Source organism: Carassius auratus, chromosome 13 (genome assembly GCF_003368295.1).
Source record: "Carassius auratus strain Wakin chromosome 13, ASM336829v1, whole genome shotgun sequence".
In the NCBI taxonomy this organism is placed as follows: domain Eukaryota; kingdom Metazoa; phylum Chordata; class Actinopteri; order Cypriniformes; family Cyprinidae; genus Carassius; species Carassius auratus.
Window position 1 is genome coordinate 24738086 of NC_039255.1, and position 23701 is coordinate 24761786.

General features: G+C 39.0%; 2 protein-coding genes across 4 annotated transcripts; both read left to right on the forward strand.

Moving 5' to 3' along the window:
* The first annotated feature begins 954 nt into the window (after positions 1–954).
* On the forward strand, positions 955–3974 carry LOC113113083 (uncharacterized). Of its 3 annotated transcripts, none has more exons than XM_026279243.1 (4): positions 955–1307; positions 1476–1612; positions 1667–1678; positions 2833–3974. In XM_026279243.1, exons 2-4 carry the CDS (start codon positions 1510–1512, stop codon positions 3477–3479), a joined length of 762 nt encoding a protein of 253 aa, XP_026135028.1. In that variant the 5' UTR covers positions 955–1307; positions 1476–1509; the 3' UTR covers positions 3480–3974. The 3 variants fall into 3 exon arrangements, with proteins under 3 accessions (XP_026135028.1, XP_026135030.1, XP_026135029.1); XM_026279245.1 differs by having other exon boundaries at positions 964–1307; positions 1546–1612; XM_026279244.1 differs by having other exon boundaries at positions 970–1307; positions 1546–1714; positions 2836–3974.
* Positions 3975–21420: 17446 nt separating this feature from the next.
* Positions 21421–23333, forward strand: LOC113113084 (oligodendrocyte transcription factor 3-like). Its single transcript, XM_026279247.1, has one exon. It carries the CDS (start codon positions 21705–21707, stop codon positions 22461–22463), a length of 759 nt encoding a protein of 252 aa, XP_026135032.1. The 5' UTR covers positions 21421–21704; the 3' UTR covers positions 22464–23333.
* The last annotated feature ends 368 nt before the right edge of the window (positions 23334–23701 follow it).

The following is a 23701-nucleotide window of genomic DNA, read 5'->3' on the forward strand; positions in this document are numbered from 1 at the left end:
CTATCCATTGACGGTTTATCAGCATCCCTCCTCCACCCCATCTCCTCACTTCAAGTTCACTTTATAAATAGATGGGGAAGTGGGGTACTCTAGGTTCAGGCCATTCCCGAGCTCGGAGCCCTTCCCCGGACAGCACGCCAAATACACATACCATACCTCAGCTAATTATATGTAAGCGTGAACTAGTGAATCATGTTTTAGAAGTATTTCTCATTGTTAGTTCATGTTAAATGCTGATAAATGGAACCTTATTGTAAGTTACCAATAGATATTATCTAAAAGCTTTCCACGTCATACATTACTATCATCCAAAGACATTTTCAAACTACTCACTTAGCGAAACCAAAATTATTCCTAAGCTTTGGGTTTTTTTTGCATTTAAGGATGATGTATCACAAAAATAGGAATAGAAATATTGTTTGAAAACACAACAATTATAATTGCATACTCTTTATGTTTAAAACCCTTTTTTTACAGTATTCATCAAGAGAGCTTGCAGTAACCCTCCCCCTGTCCTGCTTCATGCACATGCTTTTATAAGCTTCATCTGTGCTTACATCATAGTTTTTACTGATGTTTCCAGATGTTAAGTAGTTAACATTTTCTTCTTGGCTTAGCCGGTCATGCATTGCGAGATTCTGAGGACAAGATCTTGTGGCTTTTGCAACCTTTTCTTTTCTTTTTTATTCTTTCTGATCAGAGCAGACTTACTGTAAACTGAGCCATATGCAGACAGTGTTTATATAAAGGCAATTTAACCACTTTAACAAAACATACAACTCTTTGCCCAGGGTGCTGTCTTTTTTTGACAGCTCAGTCAGCTCACAGAGGTTTAGTCAGATTAGTTGAGGAAAGTGTGAATCAGCACAGGCAAAGCTGCCAGGAATTCTCTGTGAAGGAGAATCTTAATGAATTGGTCCATTGTGTAGCTCCTTTATTCAAAGCTATAAGAGGATTCAACGATCAAAAGTGAACGAACAGGTCATGGTCTCTGTGCGATGGAAAGTCAATCTTGAGCGTGCTCTGACACGCTGATGAAGTGAGGACACACCCTGCTGTTATTCAGGACAGAAAATGGAGGACAGCTGCATGCGTTCTGGACCAGCAGGAGAAACAGTGGTTGTTAACGGCACGTCACCTCCGGCCAAATGTGTTGCATAATAAGAAACCCAAGTATTTTAAGACTCTTTGGGAAGCAGACAGCCAGTTCAAGCAACGGTACTGCAGCTGAACTGTTTTAGTGCGAGTCCAGCTCATAAAAATCCAAACCTTCAGGTTTGAAGTTGCCCAAGAAGGCCGATAAAAAGGTAAGGCTTCTACTTTATTATTAGTGATGTAGATAAGTGCAAAACATTAAATGTAAAACTCAAAGACATATTCTTTTAGCTTAAAAGTAAAAGTCGTTAAAGGTCTTCAATGGTGTCCTATAGTGCAGAATGCTTTTCTTTATTTTATTTTCCCCCATGATTAAACAGACAAACTTTCCACTGTGGCCCTCTGAATCATCTTATGTTCCCCGTGTTTCTCTGGTCAATGTTCTTTCAGCGAGCTGAGACGACGGCTCAAACTGGCTCCTATAACCATGGCTCTGCTGGAGGTGGGCCGCAGCACAGACTGGGAGAGCGCGGAGCCCGGTTTACTGTCCTCTCTTCACCTCACATCGGCTGACTAACTCTCACAGTGGCGCTCCTGTTCACACATCACTGAAACACCGGTGGGTCGCAGCTCGTTCACTCACACGGAGACTGGCTCTGTTCTGAAATCTGGCCAGCTGCCTGCCTAGACAGAAGTTATTTTTAAGCAAAAACTGTTTTTTCTTTTTCAAACAGTAGTTAGAATGGTATACTTCAGTAAGGGATTTTGTAGTGTTTTTGAGCGCACCAAATAGAACGCTGCACCGATGATGTATTTTTAAAGAACAATATTGGCTTTTGGATTATTAAAATCTGTGACCAAAATAGAATGCAAGATTCCTACATGTTTTGTTCATCATGGTAATTTTTTTTACAAATGAACACAACTCTATGAATTTTGAAGCCTAATTACAATTGGCAGAAGTGAGAAAAAATAAAAATAAATAAATAAACCTTGGCAAAAAAGGAACGACATCCTGGTCACTTGACTTCAACATCACCACCATCAAGCTTCAACAACTCTTTCAGTATTAATAATAATAATAATAATAATAAAACCTTTTCCCTGAAGGTTTAAGTGAGAATATTTTGCAGGAGTGTATTATAAACAGTTGTGAAAGAGAGTGTTCAGTGTGATGATGTTTTACACAACTCCTAATGGTTTTACTGGTTATAATGGGATTTGCATTGGTTAATCATGTAACGTAATTGGTTAAGGCAGGTTAAACCGATTTAGGTTATCCTAAATTGCTACCTCATTTCTGGGTTTTGGTCTCCAAGAATATGTAATCCCTGCAGCATGCTATATTCTACCCATTCAAAGATACTTCAGCCTTTTACAAGAGCTTTGGTGTCCAGAGAGACTGGATTCTGGAATAGAATTAAACATGACACCGTGTGCCTCTTTTCAATATTAAAATCAACAACACAGTTCAATCTGATTAACAATGCTACTGTGTTGTTAAAGCTAATTAAAATGTCACATCGTAAGCTTAGTCACATGCTAAAGTTGGATTCTGTTGAAATAAATATTGAGTCAAATCTTCCATGCGTGTTGAGCTGTATGCAAAGAGGGCTATAAGATCGATGTAAAACTATGAGGTGTCATTTCAGTTAGGATGACACCAGAAACACACCAGGGTTTGGAACGAGCCACGGTCACAGCTGAACAATAACTGATTCTTGTTTCTTGCACATGCAGGTCTGAAAAGAATCCAGATGATGGTGTGCAGTCCGCTGAGTGTTGCAGTGCTGTGCTGCATACTGAGGCTCTCTGTGCCTGCCTTCCTGCGCCCTGAGTTTAGTGTGGCCTACGTTACCGAACGCAATGTGTTCATGTGCACACAAGTGCATCTGGCCTTCTGTGAGGAGATGAACTCCAGCGAGTTCAGCAGCTGCAAGGATCAGTCATCTGTCCTGGACAGGGCCGAGAGCCCCAGCACGCTTCACAGAAAGAACCTGACGGTGTGGTACAGCTCGCCTCTTAACGTGGCCCTCCTGCTGAACGACTCTGAGGTGACGCACCTGTCTCTGATCCAGTGTAAGTCTGCTGCCCAGCAGCCCGTCCCGTTCGAGTACTTCACAGTGCAGCGCTTGCAGACTTTAACGGTCACCTACCCGTTTGGGCCGCCCGGACAGAGGCTCATCACAGGCAAGGACAGGGACCACGAGGAGGAGAGGATCGCAGTCATTCACACCTCTGTGCTGACCGGGAAAACTGAGCTGAAGTCCTACACAGTCCAAGCCAGAGTGGATCGCAGTGGAAGGATGCCTTTCCCAAACATTTTTATGTCTCGTAACAGGCTTTCTGAAATGTCCAGGATATTTGTCACTTTTCTGTACTGAGAGGCATTTCCCCAGGAATTTAAAAGCTTCACTGTACAAGTCCCTAGAACACAGATATAATTAATAACATATACGCAATGCATACAGTTACATTATACAGATACTTACTGCACACACCGCAAACATCAGAATCTTTCAGAATTTAACAAATTCATTTTTCAGAGGTTTGTAATGAAGGCTTTGCACGTGCGCTGCTGTTTTACTGAGGATTTAATTCTCAAGATGTTTTGTATTTACAATAACGAAAAGGATAATATTGAATTAAAAAATATCTATTTATATTAAAGGAAAATGTCAAAGAATTATGTGATGCTGTTGTTCAAGATTGTACTGCCTTGCAGAATCTGTTCCCCTTAGACAGAGGTACATATATGATGCCTGTTCAAAAACAACCCTGGGTCATATCCAAAAACTGAAAAAGACATAAGCAAAAGCAAATGTGAGATAAGCAAACATGTAGATTTATCTTGTCTCTACATGTCTTGTACTCATATCTGAGCATTTCACGTCACAGCACCAGATGAGCTAAAACAAATGTAATAGATCAGAAAAGCCAGACATGTGGATCTGTTCCTGTAATCATGTGTCTGAACAGGAATACAAGTTTTTTGTGTTTTACTGCCTCCAGTGTTCAATTCAAACTGTATGTAGTTTGGGAGATATGTGAAAATGTAGATTTTCCAACTTGTTTTTCCAACTTGGCAATGTTGTCAAAAACATACCATATGATATCACAAATTCTTTAGCTACTCATAAAAGTACAAATAGTCAGAGATAGTGAAGTCACTTCAGCATATGCTGACTAGTCGTGTGAAGAAGGGCGTCCAGTGTAAAATTCACTGTGGTGATTCATAAGGGGAGTCTCCAAAAGAAAAGAGAGAGTGTATATAGCCTACTGTAATAAGACATTTTGTCAAATTTCTATTCAGGCACCAAATAGGCTACACTACTTATTAGACGTCTCATTTGACTACTCAGTGGGTGCGTACCCGTTCTGTGAGTGTTAGTGCATCACAAAAACAAGTCAACGGACAAAATAAACTTCAGATGCATGTCTGGGGCCTGTCCAAATACACACACTTGTGGTCTTGGCCACTTGAGAGTGTGTGCTTGCAACAGGAAGTGTGTTCTTAAGGTCTTAAAAATACCTAAGCCCGAAGCCCAGTTCCCTTAAAGCACTCAAAATCCACACTCTGGAGCAGTATCCGAGGCTACATTATGCATCCTAATGTGGAAATAAATCCTGAGACTCATTGCCAAGTTCTCACAAGATTCTTTCCAGCGAAAGTTAAATATTATTATACTGCTCAGTTTGGTAGCACAACAAAGTGTTGCACATTTTATTGGAGCAAAGGTTAGTATGTGTATTTTGTACAACATTTGCAACTACTTTTATCACTTAATTAGAAGCACCATTATAAGCACATTTTGTAATCTGTAATAAGGACTATTTAGAAGTTTATTTTAAAATGCAAAGCATTGAAAATCCAAATAAAGCTCTGTAACCATTTGCATTTTGTTTTCTCGGCATTATAAGTGTGTCCCCTCGGGTAATGAAAAGTTCACACTTGGGCCACAGGAAATGCTTGCGAGGGTGTGTGTCTGGATACACCCGCACACCTCAGCTATTAGCGCGAGCTCACAGCACTCACTATAGCAAAGCATTATAGTTGTGTGTCGTTTTTTTTTTTTTTTTTTCATTTGTTTGCCGCGCATTGATGCGTCATCACGCAAAAGCTTTTCGAATACAGTCAGACTGAACATCGCTTCAAAAAAATCTTCAGAAGTTTTCATCTTTTCTTTACCTGTAAAGCTTTTATATAGTGTGGGGATAAAAAAAAAAAAAAAGGCTGTTTGGTGCAGCGATCTTCAGCTAATGGACGAGCTCAGGACTTTCATCCACCAGGTGTCAGTACTGCTCTGTGTGTGATGTGATGTGATTGATTCCTCTTCATGTCTGCTCTGAACTGAACTGGAAAACTCAAAGCAGATGCTGGTTTGTCAGAAGTGAGGTCAAAGTGCTGTGAGGACAGGTTAAAAACGCATTTTGGAAACTTCATCATAATAACCTGTAGTGATATGTGTTCAACATACAAATAATAGTTACAGATTGTGTGTGTGTGTGTTTATTTTTAGAGCAAACAAGACTAAAGTATTTACTTTAGAACGTGTATTTACTTGTATTTTGTGTGTAATGTGTGTAATATGCAGTCCTTCAAAATCTATCTAATCATTTATGAGAGCAGTTTCCCAACAGTAAAACATTTACAGCTCAGCAGAAAATTCTATTATTTTAATTAATTAATTTATTTTTCATTCGTAAGATTGTATTTCCACAATAAAAAAATTCCCTGATATTTGTCCGGGTGAGTGAAGAACTCCCACTGTCTGTAATATCTAATATTCTCCTCTACAGTAGACATCACAGAATCTTGTGTTTAAATTAGTCTTGACAATTTACATTACAAATTTGCTAAAACACTAAAACCAAGTTTCATCAGATGTTTTCTAAATACTTTCTGGATGCCGGATCATAAAGATCTTATGATACAGATCAGGGTCAAAAGTTCAGAGTGGGCAGGATCAAATCACTTTCATGATGGCAGATGTTGGCATTTACAATTAATAATCTACCCAGGGAATTGCATCTCCCAACTCAAAACGCACATCTTGCAATTAATAGCAGCCAATTAGCGGATGCAGAACTTGCAGGGGAAGCCCCCCCATCCCCCCCCCCCCCCCGCAAACACGTCTTGTTTAGCATCTCAAAAACATCCAGCGTCTGGATCTAACAACAGCGCACCTGCTGAAAGACATCATTCGATGAAAAATGACAAATTAGGAGCTGATTGCTGGGGAGCCCTGGCTGATATAGTTGACCTCTCTAATGGGTGCCAACCAGTTGAATGGGTCTGGGGTACCACAGATGCCTCCAGTGAACCAAACCCGCACGCATGGCTTTTATTTACTCTTCCAGGTTTTTTTTTTTATTTGGTTTTTTTTTTGCATGAAAGCCTGGGAAGTCTATAAAAATCAGCCTTTGGTCTCCTCACCGGCAGTTTACCACTAAAACATTTTTATAATCAGCCTTTATTGTTCATTCGCTCCTTGTGGGAGATGCGCCCATGTTCATTTTTTAAAAGGGCAAATCAACCATAATTCAGTTTATAAACTGGCGCATGCATGGATGAATATTCATGAGGCTTCCTGAAGCTGCCACTGCACAGTGATTCATTAGGCATATGTAAATATCACTCCCTTTAATTGCCCCTAAACTGACTCAACATAATGTTGTCATTAGCAAATTATTACTTATTTGTCTTACTAATCGTACAGTATGGCACAAATGCAGCGTCTCGACATGTATGATTACGATTATAAACCTGGTTCTCAGAGCATGTGTGCTGTCCTCAGCGCTGAGATGGATTGTGGGCAGTAATGAGTTAGTGAGGTGTTTAGAGATGCGTGGCGCGCCGGTGGAGATACATGTGTGACAATTAAACAAACTGGCACTTTTGTGGCTTCAGGCCCATGGTGGGCTGCTGTCTCCGGCTCCAGACGTCAGCTTTGTGTTTCACGTGCCGTCACTGTGAAAAATCATGATGATTATTATGATGGTCTCATACAGAATATAATGGTGGTACTTCTTCAAAGAAACTGTTGTCATAATCGGAAATCCTTTGAGGATGAGAAATATAATTGAAGAAAGAGAGAGAGAGAGAGAGAGAGAGAGAGACAGAGAATGGTCTGATGACAAACATAATGGCCTGATCAACTATGAAAGATGCAGATATATTTTAGCTGTTGTCAGTGAAGTTTATGGGAGGACAGTTCAATGGCATGAGTAAAAACTGAAAAGGTGCTTCAAAACAAAGGTAACACTTAATTTTAGCTATCAATTAGTTGCTTATTAGCATGCATATATTGGCTGTTTTTTAGTACTTATAAAGTACATATTAATGCCTTATTATGCATGACTGTATTTTAGATCATACCTAAACTTAACTACCTTACTAACTAATAATCAGGCAAAATAGGAGTTTGTTCAGGAAATTGTTTTATCATATTGCGAATTAAAAAAAAAAAAAAAAAAAATATATATATATATATATATATATATATATATATATATATATATATTATTTAGACTTCATTGATGTATGGTAATTGGTTTATATAATCAACTAAATGAAGTTATTGAATGTCATAATAAATTGCATTTATTAAACTTGCAAGTAGTAAAGAAAATAGCATTTTTTAAATAATAATAATCATGATCAGATAATATATTAATAGAACATACAATAACAATTGATACAGTTCATAAGCTACTACTATTACAATTTCGTAAAGATCCTTATCATTATTATTATTTTGTCCTTTCTTTTAAAAAGTTGTTTAAAAAGTGTAAATAATGTGTAATCAGAATAATCAGGTATTTGCATATTTAGGAGAAACACATAATATTTTAGGTGTTATTAATATAATGCATTTTATTGGTTACATGTACAATTAAATGTTGTATATGGAGCATAGTTTTAAAGACGGCCAGTGACAAATCATCAGAAAGGCTCCTACTTTACCGTTAATTAAACTTAATAAATACAATACAAAAGATGTATGTAACTCCATCGTTCTCACAGCTCTCTCCATAGAGACACAAGTCCCCATGAGTCGTGTATATTTAAATATGCAGTTAAATACTGAGCCATTTCCTAAAAAATATCTGTTGTTACCAAAATGTGATAGTCAGAATTTGTGTTTTCTAATCTTGGGTAGTTTTTTCAGAGTAACTGAACCGTAATTAGACGCTCTCGTCTGTCACAGCCTCTCACAACAGCACTGTTTAGTAGTCGAAGCATGATCACACTGACCCCACCAGACACCCCAACTCATAATTGGTGCTGATTTGATTGATTCATGGGGGAATTCAGTTGGACCGCACTTGTTGAGAAGGATTTGGCTTATTCATCTGCATTCAGTTTACTGTACTTACTCTTTTCTGTCCCATTTATTTCGTTTTCAACTACTTCAACTACTCAACTACTTTTGTTTGCAGTTGCACAAAAATGAATGAACGATGGATATTGTTAATGTGATGCTTAATACTAAGACATTTTATGGCAGTCAGGTTAGTATTTATTATATGGTGCATACATAATCAAAGTATGCCTAAATTAACCATAATCGCAAATCTTGATTTAAAAACTTAATTTCATGATGCAAAGGAATTAGCCCTGTGATCCTCTTTAGAAAAATGGTAACACTTTAGTTTAGGGACCAATTCTCACTATTAACTTTGGTCATATTTTAGATCCCTCAATCCTACCCCACACCTAAATTTAAAAATTATCTTACTAGTAATTTGGAGTTTATTGAGGCAAAAGTTGTAGTTAATAGACCTTAAAATGGACCTTAAAATAAAGTGTGACCAGAAAATAACATGCCTGAAGAATAAACCGTACTTTATTTCACTGAGAATACAAGGCATACTTTTTCTTTGACGCATTTTGAAATGCAAGCCAAATCGAGCTTGCATAGCTACAGAAAAAGCATTTGCGTCTGCATATATTTAGTATTGTACTCTAACTTGCTTTGTCCTGTACATGCAATTTATTTATTTTTTACAACCTCACAATTAAGCTGTTTGGAGTTCTTTATGGGCCCAGTTGTGCTCGTTACAACAAGCATGACAAAACACGACCTAAAAAAAAGTAAAGTGAAAGGCTGGACTGTGCGAGACGGGCTGGAAAGCTAATAAAGTAATGTGATGGATGGCCCTTTCTCCCCGAAGGTTTCCACACCATGTAAATTGGCCCAGACAATGCATTATGGATAAGGCGTTTGTGATTATAGCTTGTTAATGTGTTTCCCCCTCCTCTGTGCTCTTGGCCCCTCTGCTCGTGTGCAGGCAGGGACATGGCCACCTCACTGTCGGGGCATGCGGGTCTTTAGGTGCAGATGGGGAGGTATGGGGGGTCCTACGCTGCAATCTGCCAGCCACTACAGCAGCGGTGTGTGTGAGTGAGTGTGTGTCCTGGAGAGACTGAGCTGACGAGCAGTCAGCAGGGGACGGGACTACAGCCATATGCCTCTGCATCAGAGGAGCCAGTGCTGTCCATGTAGAGACTGCTGGCCATCTGTTTGTGCCCGAGGCTTCCTTACAGCCCACGATGGGTGTGAAGTGGGATTGAGGATGTTCAGGCCTCCATAAAGAATGGATGCAGGGTTGCTTAAAAATGACGTTGGGTCATGTGCATCGTAATCTAACTAGCTGTCCTGGGGAAGATCTTCCAGAGTTTATACAGCAGCAGCTCTTCACCTGTGTCTCCATCGGTGCTGCGTTCAGAGTCAGACATGTGTGTGATCTTAATGAACAAACAAGCTCTTGCTGCTCCATCTTCCCCCAGAGGAGATTGAAAAATGACCTTTTGTAATATACAGTGTTCTCACTCTTCTTGTTCAATGACTTTCCATGACTTCTCAATGTCTGTTTCGTTTATAAGTCATTTGACATTTTATGAGTCATTTTGACCAATTCATTAAAAGGAACCAACTCAAAAGAGCAGTTCCCTCATAAATGAAACATGACTGAGGGTTGTGAGCAAGTTCTACTTTACATGAGAAATATAGCCAATTAAATATCGACAATTATAATCGGATATTTATTTAAAATGTGAACAGAAGGGGAAAAAATATTTTAAATGCCTTTCTAATTCCAACAAACATCAGAGTACTTTGCTAAATATGTTAATAATAATAATAATAATAATAATAATATTTTATTATGTCTTGGATTTATATAATATATTAGTGTGTCTTGACTTTAAGCTCTGTCACATTAATTCTTTATTGACTATTTTTATTTTAAAGAATTATTTTATACACCATCATTTTTATTTCTATAACATGTGAATATATCCTCTATCGTATTCTACAACCAAAAAAATCAGAGCGCTTTATCACTAGTTTTATTTTGATTTCCTGAGTCCACTATTTAGCTTCTAGCTTGTTAGCATCGCCAGCGTTGTTGCCACTAATCCTGCTTGCATTGCTAGTCTATTCACACACATTACCATTGCTTTACTCGCTGTTACTTGCTTTAATGGCAGATGAATATCTCCCTTTGAGTGCAGGTGAGGACACGTTTGAGGTGCATTCTGTGCAGCTCGAGCTGGAGGCCGTGGAGAAGCAGATTCGTGACCTGGAGGTGAGGCAGGGCCAGCTGAGAGAGCACAGAGCCGCGTGAGACAGGACGCGACGCTGTGATCATCGAAGACTCCATCGTCCGACACGTCCGTGCTATGTTAGCCGAAGGTAAAGTGCACACTCACTTTTCCCTGGTGCCCATGCTCATGTCAGTACGGGTCCCCACGTATCGACGAGTAGACTTTTTGCTTTAAATGAATGGTTGTTGTCATGGTGTAAAGAACAGAAACTGCTATTTGTTAATAACTGGAATCTTTTCTGGGAGCGTCCTAGGCTGTTTCACGCTGATGGATTACACCCCAGCAAAATCGGAGCGGAGCTGCTCTCTGACAACATCTCCAGGACACTTCGCTCCTTGTGACTAGTAAGACAATTCTCAGATAACTATTATGATGAGTTTTGTTCCACCCGCTTAAATGATAAAAGTACTTGCGCTGTAAAAACTATTAAGACTGTGTCTGTTCCCCGAATAGTGAGGTCAAAATATAATGTAGGATCTCGAAAAAATCTTATCGTAATTAAACCAGAAAAATGTAAAGTAAATGAACAAAAACAATCTTTAAAGTTTGGGCTCATAAATATTAGATCACTCACACCCAAAGCAGTTATTGTAAATGAAATGATCACAGATAATAGTTTTGATGTACTCTGCTTGACTGAAACCTGGCTAAAACCAAATGATTATTTTGATCTAAATGAGTCTACTCCACCAAACTACTGTTATAAGCATGAGCCCCGTCAGACTGGTCAACAATATATAGTGGTATTCTCAATGTGACCCAGAAAACAGGACACAGGGTTAACTCTTTTGAAATACTTTCTGCTAAATTGTTGATATCTACTGCTCTGCTGATCTGGAGTTCCTGATTATCAAGTGGAGGAGGAAGGAGGAAATTCAGGGCTGGACGGAACCAGCGGAGAAACAGGAGATTCAGGATTTACCTCCACAAACCAGTCTACAAGGTCCATTAATCGGAGAAGTTCGGGGGAAGTGGGTAAGGCACGCCAGATCTAGAAAGTCCCTGGTATGGTCCTCCAGCGAACGGTCCAGTTGCTCCAGACACAGGAGTTGGACGGCTGGTGATGCCATTCCTGGAGAGGGAGGAAAACAACAAGAAAGAAAAACGCCGCTAAATAAACTGTTTGGTCAGTGATTCTGTTAAGCGTTGCTGGTATGTGAATGAAGGCGCACGAGGAAGATGATATACAAAGGGGTTCTTTTAATGATCGCGGAGGAATAAGGGTACATCCAACATAATACATAAACTTAACTTAACTCAGGATACAACATCAATCACGGACAAGGAGGAACTCAAAAGACAGGATATTTAAACACTAGGGAGAATCAGGTGAATATTTATCCAAAGCGACTTACAGTGCATTCAGGCTAACAATTTTTACCTATCATGTGTTCCCGGGGAATTGAACCCCCAACCTTGATAAGGCAATGCTCTACCAGTTGAACTACAGGAACATTAAACTTGACATGAATATTTATTTAAAATTTAAACTGAAGAAAAATAAGGTTTAAAATCCTTTCTTATAAAAATAAATAAACGGTAGCAGTGTGATTTGTTGAATAATAATAACAACAACAATAGTATTAAAAAATGATATATTAAAATGTACTTACAACAGGTAAATAAATAACTAATATCTGTATCTGACTTCAAGTCGACGCTCAGGAAAACTGCCGTCTATGCGTTTTAGCTTGCTTTTATTTTGTGTTTTTAGGTGTTTCAGCTTATAAATTAAAGTAATAATTATTATTAATATTCCAAAGTTTTTTAATAATTACGTTTTTTTATTTTATCTAAAGAAGTCTCACCAAGGCTGCATTACTAGCAATAAAAAGTTGTTTTTAGGCTTCTTGAAGTTTCTAAATCTTCCACTGTCATAAACTGTTATTAAAATGATGACTATTAGACTGTTCCAGGCTCGCCTGACACTTCCAGCTAATGTTCAGACAGTGCTGATTTGATCAAATTGGTGTGCCATATGCTAGCAAAGCCAGACACCTTCATTTGCTCAAACAACCTCACTGCAGGTCTTAACGGCCACATCATTTCAGCTTGTTTATCTAATGCGCCTGTTAATGTAATTTATAGCATTTCCACGCCTCTCGCCGCCCCAGCGCATGCTAAGGAGAAAGGCATAAGATATGCTAATGCCTTTGTCAGCCCAAATTTGCCGCAGTAAAACAAAACATTTGCATTTGATAGAGCATGTAATAAAGTGGCCATTAGCATTTTAAATGTGTACAAATAAAAATATGGGGAAAAAACCCATTCGAGCTGTTGGCAAGTTAAATAAGTTGCTATATGGCATAATCATATTGCTTGCATTAAAAGAGCTTGGAAAGTTTGGACTCCTTGAGCCATCAGTCTGTTCCAGGTGATCAGAAGTTGATTTATTGCAATTGCTAATGTGCATATTAAATGCATAATTATAGGTGTCATTTTTGAGAAACAGTGGAGACATTTCCTGACCTCTTTTTGCCAAATAACTTTTTTTCTGTGCTGTTAGGACTGTGCTAACAGCTGAATAACTGAAAAATATCCATTAACTGTATGACTGAGTTTTGACAGCTTGTCCGAGAGGTGTCCTGTACTCATGAGAAGAACGGCTGCTGTTTGACATAGACGGTCGTATTAAACTGCTTTTCTTTTCTCCTCCTGTGATTGGCCAAACTTTTACTGAAGTCATTGTATTTGTAGTCCTAGTGAAACACAGAAAACAAGATCTGATGGAGACTAAATTCTCCATTTTATGCTTACTTGGCAAGATGTGTTCTGTTTATCCTTGTTGATTCTGACTGTTGTATTGTTTGGTTTAATTACAGCTGTTTTGGATCTGGCTGACAAGCTCAGCATTTGTAGTTGTTCAATGTGTGTGTGTGTGTGTGTGTGTGTGTGTGTTCGGTGGTCCCCGCCATGGCTGAGGCATGCCGTCCATGCCACCCTCATCCTATTACTATGGAAATAAGGCTGGCGTGACAGCTGGTCTTACAACCAACACAATTAACTTCCTCCATTAGCTGATGGGCTGAGAAGCACGGGGAAGCACTGCATGTGCTCAGATCCCGGGCCTGGGAGGCAATGACTCCCTGTTTGCAGCTGTATATCAGAGGGGTAGAGACGATCGGGTCTCCTTCAGTATCTCTAAATTACCCTACTTGCATGCTTTGCTGGGTTTCTCCTTAGAAAAGCCCTCCTGAATGGCTTTACTGTGTCATTTGTTGCACAAGGGTTTTGAGGGCCCTTTCAGAAGCTCTACAACACACAGGTTATGCTCCCTGTAGTAGCCACCTTTTGCTTTGATTACTGCTTTGCACACTCTTGGCATTCGCTTGATGAGCTTCAAGAGGTAGTCACCTGAAATGGTCTTCAACAGTCTTGAAGGAGTTCCCCGAGAGATGCTTAGCACTTGTTGGCCCTTTTGCCTTCTGTTTGCGGTCCAGCTCACCCCTAAACCATCTCGATTGGGTTCAGGTCCAGTGACTGTGGAGGCCAGGTCATCTGGCGCAGCACCCCATCACTCTCCTTCTTGGTCAAATAGCCCTTGATGCCTTCAGTGTGACTCGACAATTTTCATAGTCATGAAAATAAAGAAAACTCTTTGAATGAGAAGGTGTGTCCATATATATATAGAGAGAGAGATAGGAAGTATACATTTCCATCCAGTACCAGAAAACAGAAATGAATACAAATAATAGAAATGCTGACTAAAATTTTATTTTTCTTCTAACTAGATATGATTTAATCAGCTGATTTTAATTTAGTCCTATTATGTATGTGTGGTTTATGAGTATTAGAGCAGTCAAGCAGAATGAATCCACTTTTGTTCGGAGTTTGTGGGTAATTACATAGGTGTTAGTTTAACTTCACGCTGGCCTTCACCTCCCAACTGCACTACCTGAACTAGTGAGTACTAATGTGGGATTCTGCGAAAGAAAGAAACTCAGACAAAAATGCCATGAAATATGCAAGACAGCAGGTGCAGACCAGCATGCTCCTTATATCACTGGAAGATTCATTTAATCTGAGGATTGCATTGCGAGTAATCAGTGCACACATCTTTTTTCTGAGATGGAAATGCAAGAGAAGGCATTGGTCATTTCGTTTGACCAGTCAACATCCATACATAAAATTAGAGCTGCATGATGTAACAAAATGACATTGTTTTTTTATCCTTTTAATAGTTTGCTATGCATTTTTTCATCCATTTCTCCTGAAATGTTTCTGCCAGTAAAATAATTTTATGGCAAAAATGTAGTTCAAAAGCAAGGTATTTATTTTACTTGGTGAACACAACACAGACTAATATTTTATTATATTCATTTGTAGCCATCAATAATACATAAATCTATCAATAATAACCTGTATTTATTAAAACATTTCATTTTAAAACAAAAGCCATGTAAAGACTTGGATGAACATTTTTGAGTAATGATCCACAATTCATTGAATCAGCGTTTTGGATTAATTCGCTTAATAAACGTAATAACTCTAACATCAAAATCAAACTCTCTCTTAATGCTGCAATAGTTACAGGTTACTGTTGAATAATGTAGCATCATGACAGAGGATCATCTAATGATGTTTTTAAGGAACTTCTTGGCCCAATAAAAGGTACATTAAAATTAACAATATCCACAATTTTGTATAGTTGTATTAGACTTTTCTTAATATATCATGAATATTTAACATTTTGCCCAGCCCCACACAAAACACAATACAATACGAGGCATTACTGAAATCCGCTCGAAGGCGAAAAAGCAAAAACCTACTTTTGCATATCTCCTTCGGTCTGATACTTACATCAAAGAGTCCCATTGGACTATGAATGTCTCATGCATGAGAGTAATAAAAAAAGGCTTTTCATGGGGAAAGACATGAGAGGGTAAAAGGTTAAGCATGGCCACCAACACTCAGAGTTTACTCAAGGCTGACCTTAAGGACTGCTGCTTCAGCAGGGTGGGTCCTGGAGGCAGAACCACAGTTTTAAAAGGTTTACATTTCTATAAAATCACACTGGTCACAAACCAATGCTGCTTCTAGAGGGTTGGTTACCTCAAAGTTTAGGTCCAAAGTGACCAAACTCACAGGAAGTGATTAGAAGTTTCATTAGAGTTTGAGCTAAACTCAGCAATGGAGGAGAACACCGTGTTTTAGTGGTATATAAGGTATAGAGATGTCCCTATGTTACTGCTGTCCTAGTGACAAGCTGTTTACCCTTAAGGTACATTTTTTGCACCTTTATTCCTGAGAGTGAACAGTTCACCATACTGGGGATCTTCTTAGATTTTTCTATTTGGGACAAGGCCTTACCTCTTTTGCTTAATTGAAATAAGGAAATACGAAAAATAGCTGCCAGGAATATCGCCAAGGTGTAGAAAACTGCCCCAGTCTTGTTTTGGCTCTGGGATCTTGTTGGGCATTGTTGATGGGAGGGAGGGATGCTCTAATGGGAGACAATCCAAGGGCGCATTTAGGCAAGTCCTCATAAAGTCGTGACCCTCCCACTGGTTTTACTCTGTTACCAGGGGGCTGGAGAGGGCTGTCCCAGCTGAATGACAGTAATCCAGAGTAGGTCATAAAGCAGTGGAGGTTTGTGGCGTTGGCAAGCCAGAGGAGAATGAGTACAATGAAATGAAACCTGATGTGCCCTCTCAGGGTACAAGCCTGGGCTCTTTTCAGCCTTATTGTCTAATGTGTGAGAGCTTGGTGCTGGTGAGCAGAAGGAGCAGCGATGCCTCATCAAGCTGGTGTGATTTCTCTTCTGAAGTGCCTGTGACAATGGCTACCCACAATAGTGCTTAGCGCAGACTTAGAGAGAAACAATACAGGACCACCAAGCAGTTTACTGGGATAAGGTGCAGGACAGCTAAGAAGAGCCTCCTTTTCTGAAAAAATCTTTGGATGAGATCAATGTGTTTTCTCGTTCTCTACTCTGCCTCGATCTGGCCGCCGACACATCTGTATTTTCTCCATCGTACCTCCCACCTTGCAGCCCAATGGAAAATGTGTAATTAATGAAACAACCGCCCCCATGTCGTATCACACAATGGCGAGCGGGTGCTTCTTGGGACATGTTTTGGTGAATGAAAAGGCTAGCCCCTCTCTCCTTACATGTAACCCTCCCTGGGCACAAAGCAGCCTCCTCTGTATCCAGCTTAGCCGCCAAGCTTACATATTAATCTCTTCTCCCAGTTCCCCATCTTGACGAAACCCTGATGCAGGCCTTAATTTTCTGGTCATGTGCACCCATTAGAAGGGGGCGAACCAGACACAGAGTGACACACAAAGCAGAATGGAGGCTACCAAGCTGAAACTGAGCTTGAAAAGAGACGAACAATTGTTGGTGCTGAAAGGGACAGTTAAAGTGAGACAGCGAGAGGCTGTTACCACAGCGGAGGGACTTGAGGGAGAGCCAGCCTTGCGGTGTCAGGCTGGATCTGGGGCTGGTCGAGCGCTGGATGTATTCTCAAATGCTGGACTTGTTGGCCATATGGCACATTTTAGCCTTTTGTGAGGTGCACCATTAAAGCCCTGATATATTCAAGTAAAATCGAAAAATAAGTAAGGGATAATGTACATCCAGCCGGTGGTTATTGCAGAATAACCACTTCGTGTAGGGGGTCCTAATCATCCCGAAAGGGAGTTATTCTGCAATAACAACTGGCTGGATGTACATTTTCCCGCTTATAAAATGGATACTAGACACGAAATAGTGCTTCGAGTTTAAATATTTGAACGCAAAGCTTCCGTGAAAAGAAAAAAAAGCAGTTGCTTGCAAGCGGCATGTTCAAACTAGACGGACATTTAAAGGATACAGTTCAATCAAACCACTTATTACACATCATTTCACCACATAAGTCATTATGGCAATAAAATATATTGATTTAAAACAAAACTGTTTTAACTGCATATAGTGCCGACTTCAGTTACCTGGATGAGCCTGTTATCAGCTTTTTCCATTTGTTATCGAGGGGTAACAAAACTCGTAATGTCTCGACTGACCAATCAGAAACAAGTATTCCACAGAGCCGTGTAATAAACAGGTGTGACATCATTTTAAACACATTTAAACACAGTTTTACCTATAAGGGGACATATATATTGATATATGAAGATATAATATTATAACGTATGTAAAATTCCTTTAGTTCATTTTTATATGGTATTTTATGTAGTGTATGGGAACAACAACTACATATATATATATATATATATATATATATATCTTGGATGCTCCTATATGTTTTTCTTATTTTTTTATACATCTATATATGTAAAAATAAAAGATAATGTCAACATATATTGACAGGGTTTAGCATGGATATATTTTCAAAACATATAGGTTTATAATATAAGCATATGTTATATATGTATATTTGCATATTTGACACAAGAGATGTACAGTATAGGTCTGTGATAAACAAATTCATAATAAACACTTCATATCAAGGATTTTATTTCTGCTCCAAATGTATGCAGTGTAGGCCTACTTATTGTTTCTTTTGTATTTGCATATTGATGGAAAACATGGGAAACGATATATATTTATATAGATTATATTTATTTCATGTATGACATGTAAGGGTCACTGAACTTCAGAATGTCTTTTCAGAGACAGATTAGGGAAAGCTTGAAATCAAATGGAATTTGCAGAAGTTTCCTGAACTGTCATTGGTCAGATAAACTGATTGTCCCGCCTCAAACCTGTTTGATAAGGCATCAACTGAATGAACATTGAGTGTTTTAGAGCAAAACGTGTTGTAATGTTTTTTTTTTTTTTGTTTTTTTTTTTTGTGGCCAATCTTTCAAAAATGTTTCTGAGACACTAAATGCCAGCTTTTTCAATTTAACTACTTGTTCCAGCAGTAGTAGTTATACACACTTATCAATTTAAAGAAAAGCATAAAGGCATCCTTTTTATTCACTAAAATGTTAATTCCTCGGATTTTGCCTAATGAATGCAAACGTCGACTTTGAGGAAAATAACCCTGAAAATATTAATTAGAAACCTCACATTCATTGCGCTGCTTCTCACAAGCTCTTTAATTAGTGAGCTTTTACCGTTTGATCACAATGATAATTAGATTTCTCAGATTTCAAGGTTTGTTTACTTGTAAGATAACAGAATACAGAATCAAGGGATTCAAAATAAAAAAAATAAAAAAAGAATATTACGCTGATTTTTATTGTATTTTTTACCTACATCTGACTTTTCTAAATTGGTCACCAAGAATAAAAGGTAAATTCTACTTCAGCTGGCTTATAAAAATGCTGTCCGATGTAATCTAGCACGTCACCTATTGTCTGAGAGCACTGGGCCTTGCAGGGGCTGGACGTCCCTAACTTCTGTCAGCGTGCCAGTTCTGTGCTGCTTCTTATTTTTGCACTGATTTTGTTGAGAAAATGTTTTCTGGTTGTCAGATATTGTGTGATTCTCTACACCCGTGGTCCTCTTCTAGGACACCTGTGTGAACTTGAGGGCAGTTGGCTTTATTTGGACTGGTGATTGCTCAGAAAAATGAAGTGTGAAAACCTCTAGCATTGTTTCTTTGCAGATGTCACTTGGGTGAATTATTTATTAGCTAATGCAGTGGAATTCGTACATTTTTCTCCAATTGTGCACATAGTTTTTGGAGCCATTTTATTTTCATTTTTTATGTTCATGTCTGAAAATATTGTGCTTTTCAATGCATACCTCATACTGCATTCTTGAGGTCATTGCTCTTAGTTTTTGTTTATGCAACCCCGACAAAATCAACCAGATGGAATGCAGCTCTGTGTATTTTGGAGGAACAGGACTAGTACGGTACGGCTGTTATAAAGAGCCCTAACTCTGGCTCTGCCTACAGAGACCGTCCCGTACTCATGAGTAAATGAGACCTCCCCCTGTCACTCCACATCAGCCCTCCTCTCCCCCCTCCGAACCCTTCCCTCTCCCCTCCGCTCACACACTGAGACATTTTTCCACATTGGCCGGATTAGGAACACTTTCACTTAGATCTATGTGGTTCCCCCCACAGACAAAGAAACACTTGGAGACAGGATTAGTAGGATTAAGAAGGATTCACATATGTCCAGTTCAAGCAATTGGTATTCAAAGCTTTACACTTCCAAATGCCACCAAGAGAGAGTAAAGCAGTCCCGGGCTTTTCTTTGCATTGCAGCACCTTTATGAGAAACGATTCCCTTTCATCTTCCTCTGTGCTGCAGTGAATTCATATTTTCACTCTTTATATGTAGCTTTTATTGCTGTGGAAAACCAATGAGACTACGAAAGAGAAGACTCTTTTTTTTTCTCCCTTGTATGCACGAGATTGGGAACTTCTACCAATTCCAGAATGCTGTGGGACAGTTGTTTTTATTACGTTACCTTATAATTTATATTTTAATTTGTATACAGATATCTAGAACATTTAATAATTATGAGACAGTATACAAATGTATATCATACAGAACTGTATTATGCAATGGAAATTACAAACAGTATTTTTTTTTTTTTTTTTACTTAGTTTGTTTCATATTAACAAACCTCGAATGTCTGTGACAAAAGATTTCAGAACAGCAAGTGCACATCATCTGAACATCATCTGGCAATGAAAGGATCACTTATATATTGTAAAGATAAATGCATTTCGTATTTAACTTACCAATATATTAATAATATTTGCTCTGTTTGTAATCCATATCAAATTATGCCAAATGTAATCCAACAAATCATCTTGTTACTAAACATATTTGTCTAAGTGAGCATAAATTTAGTAACCAATATTTGTACACATTGCCATTTAATTACAATGATACAATTACAGCCGCTTTTCAGATAATTGACTAAATATTTTAATGTTTTAAAAAAAGATATGTTTTAAATTGATACATACAGAATTATATTTTAATTCATTCCATGTGATATAGTAATTATTGATATTATAATGTTTATAAAAGGAAATGAAATATAACTGCATAGACACACATTTTTTATGTTTAATTAAAAAGAAAATAGGAAATAAAAAAATGAACAGATATACAATTCAATTAAAAATACAATTATGCAGTATCACCATTAAATTTTACCTTAGGAAAAACAAAATCAAGGTTCATCTAAATTTTTTATTTGCAAAAAATAATATTATTAAACATTAAAAAAACATAAGCATCAATAATAACATCTTTGTTCCCTATATCCCTAAGTTTTCAGGATTTCAAATCTATTTCTTTAATCAAAAATGTAATTCTAAGTCGTCAAAAACTGTAAAAGATACCCCTCTGATAGTTCTTAAGATTTAAAGCATTAAAGGTTTTTTAATTAAATTAAGATTTAAATTTGATGGGGCATTTACTGTAATTTCATCATTTGTGAACTTTAAAATAGCTCTACACAAGACATATTTCATTATGAATTTGTGTTTTATGACAAGCATAGCAGATCAAACTTCAAGAATCAGATATTTCTAAAAAATCATTAATGTAAACATGCTTGTTAATTTAATTATTTTATATTACTGAACCTGATAATATGGTATCATTCTGTGATTCATCAGTAAGCTTGATATACACATAACTGTGTCTGTGAAGTGAAATGAATGATGCAGGACTCGTTTCTTAAGAGAGGAGAAGTATCTAAAGTTTCACAGGCTCCTGGGCTGAAGTGTCTCCCCATGATCTCAGTACAATGAATATGAATAGATGCTCCTTTGGTCAATGGGACAGTCAAAGCACAGCGCTCGAGATAATGGGGACGTCATCCGAACAAGACCGTTATGAATAGAGGGGCTCCTTTTGTTTGGCCCCTCTCGAGCAGCACTATAAATACAGAGCCCTGTGATGCTCTTCACAGACAAGAGGTGCATCCCGACCGACATCAGCCCAGAGAGAGAGAGAGAGAGAGAGAGAGAGAGAGAGAGGCAGGCTCCAGTGGGATAAATCAGGTGATCAAGCAGGACTTGAAATAAAAACAAGGCAAGAGCAAGAGACAACCTCCTACAAGCGCAACCTTAAAATGAATTCGGATTCCAGCTCCTCCAGCAGAGCCTCCTCTCCAGACATGGATGGGATGTACCTCCGCGATCACCTCCATCCCCAGGACGGACGTCTGAACTCGGTGTCCTCCACACAGAGCGAGCTGCTCCAGAAGATGACGGGCGAGCACGCGCCCAAGTCGCCCTCCGGCAGCAAGTACAAGCTCAAGAAGCAGGTGACCGAGCAGGAGATCCAGCACCTGCGCCTGAAGATCAACGGCCGAGAGCGCAAGCGCATGCACGACCTGAACCTGGCGATGGACGGGCTCCGAGAGGTCATGCCGTACGCGCACGGGCCCTCGGTGCGCAAGCTGTCCAAGATCGCCACGCTCCTGCTGGCCAGAAACTACATCCTGATGCTGACGAGCTCGCTGGACGAGATGAAGCGGCTGGTGGGTGAGATCTACGGCGGCCACCACTCGGCGTTTCACTGCGGGTCGGTGAGCCACGGCGGCGCGCACTCGGCGCATCAGGTGCATCCTCTCCTCGGGAGCGCGCTGACCTCGTCCACCTCCTCGACGCTTTCCAGCGCTTTACCGGGACTTACCTCCATCAGGGCGCCGCACTCTTTGATGAAGAGCACCCCTGCCCCTCCGCTGCAGCTCGGGGGCTCGTTCCAGCACTGGGCGGGCTTGCCGTGCCCCTGCACGATTTGCCAGGTGCCACCGCCTCCCCACCTGCCCATCACCTCCACAGGACTGACGAGGCTTTCCACAGAGAACAAGGACGCGATGAAGTGAACGTCACGGTGTAAACAGTGAACGGACCGGACTTTGCATGATCTGTCTGTCTGTCTGTCTGTTTGTTTGTTTGTTTTAGCCCTTACAAATACACAACTTCGTCCTTGTAACAAGGATGTCGTCGATTGGTGTGTAAGGTAAACTTCTTTATCGTTGTGGAGCACGTGCTGAATAGGCTCCGCGCACATTCACTGTAAATGAGAGTAAAGTGATCTATTTGAGCTGGATTCTGTGTGTTTGAAGTTGCCCTGGAAGCGCGAGCACTCCCCTCACAAACATGTGCCGTGGTAACCATACTGTCCGCCAAAAAACGCAGAGACAACGACCCGAGTTTCTACCGTTTCTACTTTAACGCGGGATCTCCTACAAACGCCGTTAGAAGGATCCTGGCGTCATTGTCATATATTTACATCATTACTCTGGTGCTTCGGCTATCCTGAAGGCTACTTGTTGATCATGTGATGTGGAGAGTCGCATGCATGTATCTTTTTTTACAAAGATTATGAAAATATGAATCCCACATGTTGAAAACAAGGATTGTGAAATGGCATTTCGGATGAAAACTGTACGACTATGGATTTAGTTCGCACTAGAGTGGTATTATTATATCTCTTTCGATTTATTTGTTATTTTTCATCTGGGCCTTCAGTCGTGTTATTTCTGTGACGTATCCTTATTTGAAATTTTTCGGCATGGCATCTTGTTCAAACAACTTATAAGCATGATCTTTTTTTTCTTGGGAAAATGTAGTTATTCCAGAGAGATTGCCGTGATCTTTATTTTTGTACATTCTTGTTGACAAATAAGATATTTATTATTGCCCAGTGTTCCTGGATGAAATTTCAATAAAACTATACTGTAAAAAATAATTCCCTGTTGTTTTGTATATTGTGTAACGTGTTGTACATATTAAATGTATTATGCTTTATGCAGATGTTACAGCTGTAATATTAATAATAATAATAATAAACTCAGTCCGCTGTTAAATATCAAAAATTGTTACAGAAAATAGTGACAATTATCAGATTCAATTCATATTATATCCATATACAATCAAATATTTGACACACTTAAAAAACTGTTCCAAAACACAATTCGTGATAGACAGAAATAATTTCCTTGGTTAAAATAAATTATCTTTAGAGATAATGTAGGCCAAAAAGAAATAAGAACGAAATAAAATAAAAATATAGAAGGCTATGTAATGTCCTTAAACGTTTGATTCGTTAAAGAAATTG

Coding starts and splice junctions, on each gene's coding strand:
- LOC113113084 (XM_026279247.1), top strand. CDS start 21,705: ATGAATTCGGATTCCAGCTCCTCCAGCAGAGCCTCCTCTCCAGACATG.
- LOC113113083 (XM_026279243.1), top strand. CDS start 1,510: ATGTTCCCCGTGTTTCTCTGGTCAATGTTCTTTCAGCGAGCTGAGACG.